At 31.2% G+C, this 12,174-nt stretch overlaps 1 protein-coding gene across 2 annotated transcripts; it reads right to left on the bottom strand.

The window, feature by feature from the left end:
- Window positions 1-1,006: 1,006 nt before the first annotated feature.
- LOC132372396 (killer cell lectin-like receptor subfamily F member 1) lies at window positions 1,007-10,467 on the bottom strand. 2 transcript variants are annotated; one of them, XM_059934462.1, is made up of 6 exons: window positions 10,383-10,467; window positions 8,152-8,250; window positions 7,113-7,268; window positions 3,574-3,713; window positions 3,087-3,199; window positions 1,007-1,115 (listed from the first exon to the last, which is right to left on the bottom strand). In XM_059934462.1, exons 1-6 carry the CDS (start codon window positions 10,465-10,467, stop codon window positions 1,007-1,009), a joined length of 702 nt encoding a protein of 233 aa, XP_059790445.1. The 2 variants fall into 2 exon arrangements, with proteins under 2 accessions (XP_059790445.1, XP_059790446.1); XM_059934463.1 differs by lacking the exon at window positions 7,113-7,268.
- Window positions 10,468-12,174: the final 1,707 nt, after the last annotated feature.

The following is a 12,174-nucleotide window of genomic DNA, read 5'->3' as shown; positions in this document are numbered from 1 at the left end:
TCAGACAAATTTAAACTGAAGAACATTTTACAGAACATCCAGCTTGTTGTATTTTAAAGTATCAGGTCATGAATGTCAAGGAAAGCTAAGGAACTCTTCTAGATGTTGAGAGACTAAAGAGACAAAATAACTAAATGCAGAAAATGATTCTGATCTGGATGTTTTACTCCAAAGAACATTATTTGACAACTGGCAAACTTTGTAGAGAGTCAGAGATGGTAGCACTGTGTCAGTGTTAATTGGTTGATTGATAATTGTATTGTGATTAAGTAGGGGATTTTTTTGGTAGGAAATATACACAAAAGTACCCAATGATACGTGAAATTTTATAATGAAATTCATCAAATTGGCAACTAATTCTCAAGAGGTTTGGGGAAAAGGTAAGTTTTTTTTTTCCTATACCTGTAATCTTCTTATAAGTTTGTGACAGTTTCTAAATTAAGACAAAAATTGTATAAAGCCAACCAACAACATTTTTAACACTTTTTACCCAGAAAGTCCAATTTTAAAGTTTACGTCATAGAAATAAAAGTGCTACTATTTAGAAAGATATTCAGAATATTTATTGCAGCATAGTTTATGTAGCAAAAATCTGAAAAACGTTAATGCTCATCAATAAAGGAGTGAAAAATGTATAAATTCACACTATAACGCAACTCAGAACTATATGAAATTTCCATAGTATATTGTTAAGAATAAAAGAAAAGCAAAATAACAGAAAAGCAGACATAATTTGTTCACATTTGTTGTAAAAGAAAAGGTGAATTAAATCATGAATATAAATGCACGGGTTCACTCTGTATTACATTATCACATAAAGAATCAGAAGGGTATATTTTAGACTGCTAACATGGGTTACTCTGTGGCTAGGACCCATGGAGATGATCGAGGGAAAATAGAGAAGCGAGGCTGGTGTTTAACTGCAATTTTAAATTCTTACTCCTGAAGATTAATGTTAGGCAAAAGAACTTTGATCCTTGATTATTCCACTATCACTTTTAAAATTTTAATATTGGCAAATCCATTTGAAAACACTGCTGCAAGTTTCAGAGTAAATTCTGTTTTCCTTGATGGCAGCACAGCTATTTTCTTTAGCTGGTCCTTTTATGAAGAATCTGCAGAAGAGAAGATGAATACTTAGTTAATCATTGTTGCTGAAGACATCCATTTGTGTTTTCAGTTAATACCCTCCCTTAATTAAAAGGTAATTCAAATATTCGAGGAATTTTCAAATACCTTGATTCATTAAACATTCCAATATCTCTGTAACTTAGTATTACTGTCTGTGATTGGCAGACAGTTCCCCGAGAGTCTGTTTGCAAGTGACAGAGCTAAGAAGAAATTTGTGCCCATAATTCTATGCTAGTATTCTTGCCATTGTTCCATGTCATCCATTAGATTAAAAACAGATTGAGTCACATGAACTGCTCACTTAACGTTTCTTGGCTTTTCATATCTTATTGTACAATAGTTATAATAATATTTATCTCATGATATTGTTATAGAGGTTAAATGAATTGATGTTTGTAAAGAACTCAATACACAAACTGACCCAGGTAAGCCCTAAATAAATTGTACATTTGTTGTATTACTTATCTATAAAGCAACATGTTAAATACAACAGTAAAGTTATCTTTAAAATACTGTAGTCTTAGTGATTTATTCTGTTAGGAATTTATTTAACTTAGAAAAAAAGTTCAAGAAGGTATCATGGAAAAGAGACCCATGATCATCAAAGCTCCCAGAATAATAATAGACAAGTAAGTATTGGATTTTCATACTGGAAAATACACTGTTATATTTGAACTTATACACCTTTATATTTGAATTTTGTATAGGTGGTGTTGAGTGAATTTGGCATGAGGAGAAAACCCAGGTTAGTATCTTCATAAGTAGCCAATCAGGTCATGTCCAGTGATACAACTCTACCCTTAGATGATACACATCCATAATTTTATTCTCCATTGCAAAGATGTCTTCAGTTGACTTGCTTAGATTGATTAATTTAGAGCAGTGAGATAGAAAATAAATAATATTTAATGATGAGATAGGAGTGAAGGGAAAATAACACATACTATTCATTAAGTTGGTTACCATAGTGAATGTTTCTTATCACTGCTGTAATAAATTGCCACAAATTTTGTGACTTAAAACAACACAGATTTCTTATCTTACAGTTCTAGATATCAGAAGTCCAAAACTGGTCTTAAAGGATTAAAATCAAGTGTCTGCAGAGCTGCTTTTTGCAGGCACTAGGGGAAAATTTGTTCATTGACTTTTGCAAGTACTATAGGGTGCCTGTACTCCTTGGTATCAGTCAGATAACTTGGAACTCTGTGTTTATCTTCAAGTCTCCTCTGAGCCTGCCCCTACTTCCTCTCTCTTATAGATTACATTGGGCCCACCCGAATAATCTAGCAGAATATTCTTAGCTCAACATTATTAATTTAATCACACTCATGAAGTCTCTTTTGCACTTAAAGTAACATATTCATAGGATTTGGGGATTAGGACATTTTGGGGGACCATTAGTCTGCCTACCAACATAGGGATAAGATTTGAGTTTACTGGTTTCACTATTTGTATTTCTAATTAAATATTTGATTATAAAATTAATACAAGTGCACAAAAACATCCATAAAATTTAAAAAATCTCAATAACCTCATGCAATTGCTGAGAGCATTCAGGATTATTTTGTTCTGTCTTGTATTTCTTGTTTGTTTTTTAACATTATGATAATCATACAATACAAAAATTGTATACAGTTTTTTTAATTGCTAAAGATGACTAAAAAAGCATTTAGAACTTTGAAAACAGCAGACTACATTGTTTCAGTCCCCTTTTCCATATAAAGTGTGAGTAGTTTTGAAACAATAAGTGCACAATCATTATTGTTTTCAAATCCTTTTGCTTTGAAAACCAAACCAAAATACCTGTCATTACTCCAGCTAACATTAATTTTCATCCTTTCAAGTTCTTTCATACCAAGAACTATGTGAGTTCATTTTGGTGGATTTGTAGGTGCTTTAAGGAGATAAATTCTGTGATAAACAATAAATCAGATTGTCTTTTAGGGAAGACTCACATCTTTGAATCCAATGGAGAACCATCCACCCAGGTCCATGTCGTCTTCAGGGAAGTAAAGTTAAGCCCAATCCACACGTAGTTTGATTGTTTTAGGGTTTTCTGTATAAAAGCCTAAAAAGAGGGTGAGGAGTAACTAAATGAACAGAATAGTTTAATAATTTAGACATACTAAGTAAGATTTTAGAATTTTACTGGGCAACTAACACTTGTGTGAGGATCCTTATACTAATCAATTCATACCTTATTTACACATACATTATATACTACTCGCATGTACACTACTTGCAAATTGAATACAAATATTCAGACCAGAATTAGCATGAGTCAAGGGAGGCACTGGCTTTGAGCACAAAATTTAAAAGAGCACCAAAAACTCAATAATCAAGATAAAAAATAGTTTAATGAAATGGTGGGAAGAAATTTGAGATAAGCCATTTTTAACTGCAAAAAGGCTAATGCCATAAGCATGATACTAAACCACTTACCATTTCAAGTTGGTCCTGAATAATTAGTAGACGAGATTTTCTTCCCAAACAATATCCATAACTGTCACTCCAACTTTTCAACTCATTAGAGAACCAATAACACTTTTCTTGATATTTGAGCCATTCTGATGGGCACATTCCTACAAATTGACAGTGAGGATACTTACATATTGTATGAAAAAGAGTAGAGCTATGATAAAATCACTCATAACAAAGTGTTTAGATTCAGAAGTTGTCCAAAATACATATGATAGTTCATAGGAGTTAAGAAAATTAATTTTGTAAGATGAAGCAAAGCCTACACAGAGGTTAAGAGACTTTTTTCATGTCATAATCAGATATGGTTACTAAAATAATATGAATAATTAAGATGTATATTGCATTAATGTTATTTGAGAGATTAGATAAAATATTATCTATACCATTTGCTTAGAATTTATCCATAAAAAGTTTTAGCATCTGTGTCATTCTATCTGCATAAATTGTTCTTTAATATCTCCCTTTTGATATTAAGTAACACTGAGATGAATAACAGTTTTTTTAACTTCTTTATTATTGCAAGTTCATCAAGTCCTTTTTTCTTAAATTTAAGTTGAGGTATTCTCAAATTGAAAATATCTGAGACTTTTAGAATAATAATGAAGAAAAATGTGGTATAATGTAAAAATATAAGCACAGGCAAATATAACTATTCAAACTTGTCACCTTTACAATCTCCTTTTTTTATTGAGATAAAATTCATGTAACATAAAATTCACCATGTTAACCATCTTAAAGTACAAATGCCATGGGTTTTAGAACATCCACAAGGTGTGCAAACATGACTACTAACTCCAAAATATTTTTATCACCCCAAAATGAAACCCCACAAATATTAAGCAGCCTCTACCCATTCCCCCAACCCTGAGCCTTGGCAATCACTGGTCTGCTTTCTGTATCTATGGATTTGACTATGATGAATATTTCATGTAAATGGGATTATATAATGTGTAGCTGTTTGTATCTGGCTTTTTCACTTAGCATAATGTTTTCAAGGTTCATCCAGTTGAAGCCTGTAGCAGCACTTCATTCTTTTTTATGGCTGTATGGCTGTATGATATCCCATTGCATGGAAGTAGCATCTTTTGTTTATCCATTTACCAGCTGATGAACATTGGGTTGTTTTGGTTATTATCAATACTACTTCTATAAACATTCATGTATAAATTTTTGTATGATTGTATTTTTCCATTCACTTGAGTGTATACCTAAGACTTGAATTGCTGGGTTATATGATAATTCTATGTTTAACTTTTTGAAAAACTGACAAACTATTTCCCATAGTGCTGCAGCATTTTGCATTCCTATCAGCAATGTATGAGCAATTTTTCTATAACTTCACCAACACTTATTTTTGACTATAGCTACCTTAGTGAGGTTGAAGCGGTTTCCCATTGTGATTTTGGTTTCCCATTTCCTTAATGATTAATTGTGTTAAGCACTTATTGGCCTTTTGTATAGTTTCTTTGGAGAAATGTCTATTCATGTCCTTTGCCCATTTTTAATTGAGTTGTCTTTTTTCAAGCTTTAAGTTATTTATACATTCTGGATAGTGGACACCTAATAGATATATGATTTGCAAATACTTTTTCCCATTAGGTGTGTTGTCTTTTCAATTTCTTAAAATGCCCTTTAATGAACAAATATTTTTTTACTTTTGATGATATCCATTTTATCTATTTTTTTCTTTTGCCACCTGTGTTTTTGATATCATATTTGAAATCATTGTCTAATCCAAGGTTATAAAGATTTATATCTATTTTTCCTTGTAAAACTTTCATAGTTTAGCTCTTACATTTGGGTCTTTTATCTATTTTAAATTGATTTTTCTGTACTGCATAAGCTAGGTGTCCAAATTCATTCTTTGCATGTGGATGTCCAGTTGACACAGCTCCACTTGTTGAAAAGACTGCTCTTTCCACATCGAATGGTTGTGGCACCCTTGTGAAAAATCATTTAGCCATAGGTGTATGAGCTTAATTCTGGATCAATTCTATTCCATTGATCTACATGTCTGTCTTAAGTCCTGTACCACACTGTTTTTATTACTGTAGATCTGTAGTAAGTGTTGACATTGGAAAATGTGAATCTTCCAAATTTGTTCTTCTTTTTCAAGGTTGTTTTGCTCTTCAGGGTCCCTTGCAATTTCATGTGAATTTTAGGATCATCTTGTCCATTTCTGCAAAGAGGCCATTGGAATTTTGATTGGGATTTCTTTGACTCTGTAGATCACATTGGTTAGTATTTCCAGCTTAAATAGATTGTGATATATACATACAATGAAATATTATTCAGCCATAAAAAGGAATAAAGTGCTGATATGTGGTACAACATGGATGAACTTCAAAAACATTATGCTAAGCAAAAGAAGAAAGACACAAAAGGTAAAATATTGTATGAGTCCATTACATGAAAATTCAGAATAGGTAAATCCATAGTGACGGAAAGCAGACTGGTTGTTGCTAGGAGACAGGGGGAGAGGAAATGAGGAGTAATTGCTTATTGGGTATGGGATTTCTTTTTTGGGTGATGAAAATGTTTTGGAACTAGATAGATATGGTTGTTGCACATTTGAATGTCTTAACACCATTGAATTGTTTAATTTTAAATAATTATGTTGTTAATATTACCTCAATTTAAAACGAAGAAAATTAATAGGAAATTCAAATCTTATAGTTCAATTATACAGTATTTAGACTGACTTTAATGAATGCTCAGTGGTGTCTATATGAGTCTACGTTTACATATCAAAGCTGTCTCACCTCTGAAAAGGTTCCATTGCTATATATAACATAATGAGGAATTAGAGTGTAAAATACATGGTAAAATTATGATATTTCAGTTGGATTAGGACTAGTACATGTAAAACAGACAGATAATCTGAAAGAAAAGAGTGTTAATAAGTAAATAATAATATATATGACATTTTTATATGGGATTAAAGGGTACTGTAAACTAGTGGATTTAAGAAAAATTCTTTGACAAATAATTACAAAATAAATCAGTATGTACCTTGTTCACATATCATACTATAAAATAAATGTCAAACGCTCAAAGAGCTAAGTGTTAAAAACTTAAACTAAAAAAAAGTTGAAAGGGGAAAGAACAGTTTTCCAAAATTCTGTGTGATTGGAAGTTCTAAGCTTAAAAATCATAACAGATAATTTGTTAGATGTAATTACTTTTATCCATTGCAAAAAAGGATAAGAGACAAAAATAGTTATTTACATACTTCCTTATGATCACAATTAACTTTCTATATTTATATGTCTCAACATGATTTTAAACTTCTAGAGGGAAGAGCCAATTTGTTATGCTGTTTTACAACTCTCCTCCCACTGCAAAAAATTTCAAAATGTATGAATCAAGTTTTGAGTAAAAAGTAGATTTATATCAAATCTTTGTTAATTTAGTCTACTGCATACCTGTTCAACAGGATTTTTCAAATTTAGAAAGTCCAAAAGATTAAAAGTGGTATAGGCCAAAGCCTTAAGAGATACCTTGATGGTCTGTAGCTCTTGAAACACAGTGGCCTGCATCCTTCTTACTTATATTTCCTCTTGTGTTACTATTCACTTTCAGGTATTCAATATCATCTTGCTGGGTGATATTTGAATTATTTCCTTTTTGGCATTTTAGCAACACTTCCTGAGAAACTTGAAAACAGGATTATTTTAAGATTGGGAAAATGTCTTCTCTCGGCACTGTCTCAGAGACAAATTCTTCAGAATGATTCTGATGATTGGAACAAGAAATAACTGAAGGAATAGCTAGAAATTTTCTTTTAAAAATTTTTTGTTTTTTTAATGAAAAGTAAATTAAAATATTACACAATTAATTCACTTATAACACATGTATTTGTTGCAGATCTACTCTGTGCCAGGCATTGTCATAAGAACTGGTAATACAATAGTAAATAAAGCAAAGTTCCAGTTCTAGGGAGTATACATGCTCTTTCCATGCTTTCTTAATCTTTTGCTGAAGACTATGATGTTGTATTTAGCCCATTCTACTATAATTATTTATTTAAAATCTGTTTCTTCCACTAAGATATGCAATTTCTCACCATGTATGTTCCTTTTTTTAAAATTTGAAGGATTTGTAGTAATGTTTGGGGTCTAGTAGTTGCTCAGTAAATATCTGGACAAAAACAAGAATAAACTAAATACAATCTTAGATAAAATGTATAAATTTTTAAAGAAAAATAATGGAATTCAATCTATTCACAAACATCTAAGAAATCCAAAAATATGCTTTCAAATACATTACATACACACACACACACACACACACACACACACACACTTTTCTTCTAGTAAATTGTATGCCACTTGAGAATGAGATACTTACTTGATTCGACTACTTATTAAATATGTTACGGGGGGTATAATATATTGTTTTATACATAGTAGCTCCTTATTAAATCTTTGTTAGTATAAAGAAGAATGAATGAATGAATGCATGAATGAATATGAAAAGAGTCATGAGACAAGTAAAATTTTTTTCATATTTTTATTTAATTAAGAGCTTTTAACTTACCTAACAGAAACAGGGTGATCAAAGTCAAAACCAGAATACCATTTACTGTTCCAGATATCCTCAGTAAGATTTTATACCAGCGCAACACCACATAACAATCTGAGAGATTAATCACGTAAATTAGCTTAGAAAAGTACATTCCTATGAAGTGACAGCAATTGTAATAATAGGATTATACACAATTTGGGTTTTGAATATCAAAGAATATTAGGCAATAAAAACATAAAACTTAAGTAAAGAGAAAAATACATATTTATTTTATTTAGTAATGATAATACTCTGGATGATCAGAATGGTGGGACTAGAAAATCTACTTTTGAAGTTGCCACTCCCAATTAAGGAAGAGCATAGTAAACCACACAGAACAGTATTTCAGAGAATTACTACAAAGCTTTTCTCTTGTAGTAATATTGACAGGATAGTAAAATAAGATTTATCAGAATTCAATTAATTAATATTTTTCATTTCCCACATTGTTTTTGAATATTTTGATATATTACTAATGATAACCAATAAATTCCAAGATTTTAGCACGTGCAATAAAATGCCATTATTTTAAAAATCAAATAAATGTTTATCAGAAAACATTAGGATAAAGGGTGTGGAAGTCTGTTCAAATTCAACTCAGACTCAATTACTTCTCCTAAATATCATGGGACAATTTTCACAATACGCATTTGAGGCATGTTAATATTCAGCCTTATGGAGAAAATAGCATTTTCATTATCCTGTAGAGAAGTGGTATAATTTAACTTAAAAGGTTAAAACACAAGCCTTTTACCATCAAAAAATAAACATATTTTAAACAAACAAACAAACAAAAACCAGTGACTCTTAAGAGTGTTCACAAAAAAATCTTAAAAATATTAGTAGTAGCCAAAACATACCATGAACATGTTGAATTTATTCTAGGAATACAAGGGTTATTCAATAGTAAGAAATCCATTAATATCACATTAATAGAGCTAGGGGAAAATGTATCATCATCTCACAGAGGTTAAAAAACACAAATTATAAAATCCAACAATTTTATGCTAAAAAATAAAGCAGAAATAGATGGGCACTTGTTCAACAGAACAGTTTTTTGCCTAATGAAGTTAATATCATATTTAATAGAGACACATGAACAAAATAAAAAACAAAGAGGAAACTAGAAGTAAATCTAACAAGAAGTGCTCCAAACTGATCTGAGGAGAACTAAACAAACAAACAAACAAATGAAAAAACAGAATATCATGAATGCGACTTGAATAAGTGGAAATTCAGCCATGTTTGGATTGAAGGCTAAGTGTCAGAGATAAATGTTCCTTAAGTTAGTTGATAAATTAGGAAGCGTTTAGTATACTATAAAACTACATCCGTTTGTTTTTGATTTTGTTGTTCACAGTGAAAGAGTCTGCAAAATCTATTATAAAATTATTTGGAAGAACAAACAAGTGAGAATAGTTAAGTAAACACTGAAAAAGATGGAAATATGAAATTGTCAATTAGATTCAAATGTAATATGTTTTACTTACTCCAAACTTTACTAAATATTAGCAAACTTTACTAAATACCAGCAAAATACATCAGTAAAGAATTGTTATTAGCATATGCCACTTGAATAACTAAGAGTTGCAAATTTATTATTTGCAGTTTCCCAAGCTCCTTTTCTGCACTAAGACACATTTTGGTTTCCAAGTGACATCTACAAACTGAATGTGAGAAAAGTTTTCACAGAAGAGCCACTACATTTTGTGGTCTTTCATGTTAACACCTCTATTGTCCAAAGCAGACTTTTTCACCTGGTGAAAAACATACTTTAAAATTTTTGACAAGCTGAACTAAAAATTGGTATTTTAAAATGTCATATTTTATGCATGGTAAGGAGGTGGATGACTGGCGCCAAATATTCACTTTTTAACAATTAGTTTTAATTGAATGTGTATATTTCCTAAGTATATCCTTAATAATATGAGACAGAATATTACTTTAAAAGCCAATATCTGTTAGTCCCACATTGATAAATGAGACAGAGACAGAGAGAGACAGAGAGAAAAGACAGAAGCAGAGACAGAGAGAGGGAAACATCACAAAAATGAAATAGCCCAAGAACAGGAAAAAAAACAAAAAACAAAATAATGGAAACTACTATCCACATTAATATTCATATTAATATTAACTCATATTAAATCCATGCCCATATTAATCCACAGCAATTAAAAAAAACAAACAAACCCTGAATTCCATACCTTGACATTTAAGTTGGGATGTTTGGATAGAACTCCTTTTTTTCAACTGTACGTTCAAGGTCATGTATGTTTCTTCATCTTGCATCTTCAAATGTGAGTGAATGTGTGTGTATAAGTGTATTTTTTTTTAATGTAATAAGAGAAGAATAATAAGCCTGCTGCTCTTCAGATATTGTCCTCAAATGGTCCACTCAGGGTACATAAAAGGGTTCACAGTTTCATCTACTGGTGAAAACCTCAAAGGAAATGTTACTTTTTAAAGTTTATTTCCCATGACAAACATAACACATAATTTCTTAACTGTCCACCACATATTGAACTTAATATTATGTTTTGTTCTTTTAAAAATGTCTCCTGATAAACCTGTAAAGTCAGGGGAATGAAAATTATACCCTTTTCGAGTTGAATTAAATAATATATAGCTAGCTGCCTTTTGCATTAGCTTAAATATGTGAATTTTCAATTACATTTCCTAATATATTAATATTTATTTTAATAGCTTGCAATTACCTAACAATTAAATTATTTCTTGATCCTAAAACAACATTGATTACAAATTATATTAATAATTTAATAGTATAATTTAAAGAAAAAATACTGGAAGCATTTTTTTGGCATTCTAAAGACTCATCCTATGTAGAAAAAATTTCAGGGAGAATTTAGGAAACAAATCATATTTTCCAATGACTTTTTCTGATATTTGAAGAGGTTGTCCAATATTCATGAGATGGGCAGATATTTGAGATTTTTTTTTCTCTTAGCTTTACTGAGGTCTAATTTACATACAATGAAATTCACCCATTGTAGGTATATGATTGGATGATTCTAAACAAATATATAGATGTGCGCAACCATCACCAAATCCAATTTTGGAAATTTTTTATCACTCTAAAACATTACTCAATCCCAAATTAAAAAGAATAACACAGTTCTGGAAATACTAATTTTATAAGTTGGGATAAAGGAGTTTAAAATTGGGGCAACTAAATCCCAAATCTCTGGAATTATAGCAAATCTAGAATGGAAACCCAAAGGTTTTATCCATGAGACTTCACTGGTGAGACAGAAGACTGAGGAAAGACATTTTGGATGTCAGTCATCCTCTCCCCATCCATCCTGGAACTTATTAAATGGACACCTGTAAAATTGTCCAAGACAGCAAGGATGGAAGCTATCTAAATGCTCAATAATATGGTCTTCCCTAATCAAGGTTGATTTTGGTAAAATCTCTGCTAAATGCCCAATCTGTCAAGGGCAGAGACAAAAACAGAGTACATTCTCTTAGGGAGACCAGCCAGCCACTTGATGGCAGATCTGTTACTTAAGCCCCTGCCATCACAGACTTGATAGTGCTTTATCTTCATAGAAATAATCACATATTTTCATAACAGATTTGACTTCTCTGCCTGCAGTGCTTCTGCCAGCATCACCATTTACAGAGTTAAAGAATGTATTATCTGTTGTAATGGTTTCCCAACACAACCTTGTATTTGACATTGTAGAAAAAAAAAAATATTTGGCAATCCACTCATGCCTATAGACGTTATTTTACTTATCTGTAAGTAACTGGCTAGAAAGGATGATAAAATGATTTTCTGAGGGCATACTATTGACACTAGCTGGTGCCATAGCCAGAATGTACAGGTCTTTGAACCAAAGCATGAAATTAAGATTCAAATTTGAAGTGGTACCCCATTATTACACCTAACAATCCACTTGAAAAAAAATTGCTCCCTTTCTACAAGACCTTGTTTTTAGAGCTCCTGGTTTAGAGCTCCTAATGCCCAAGAGA

Source organism: Balaenoptera ricei, chromosome 10, assembly GCF_028023285.1.
Source record: "Balaenoptera ricei isolate mBalRic1 chromosome 10, mBalRic1.hap2, whole genome shotgun sequence".
Classification (NCBI taxonomy): Eukaryota; Metazoa; Chordata; class Mammalia; order Artiodactyla; family Balaenopteridae; genus Balaenoptera; species Balaenoptera ricei.
This window is presented reverse-complemented; position numbering and strand designations above follow the sequence as displayed.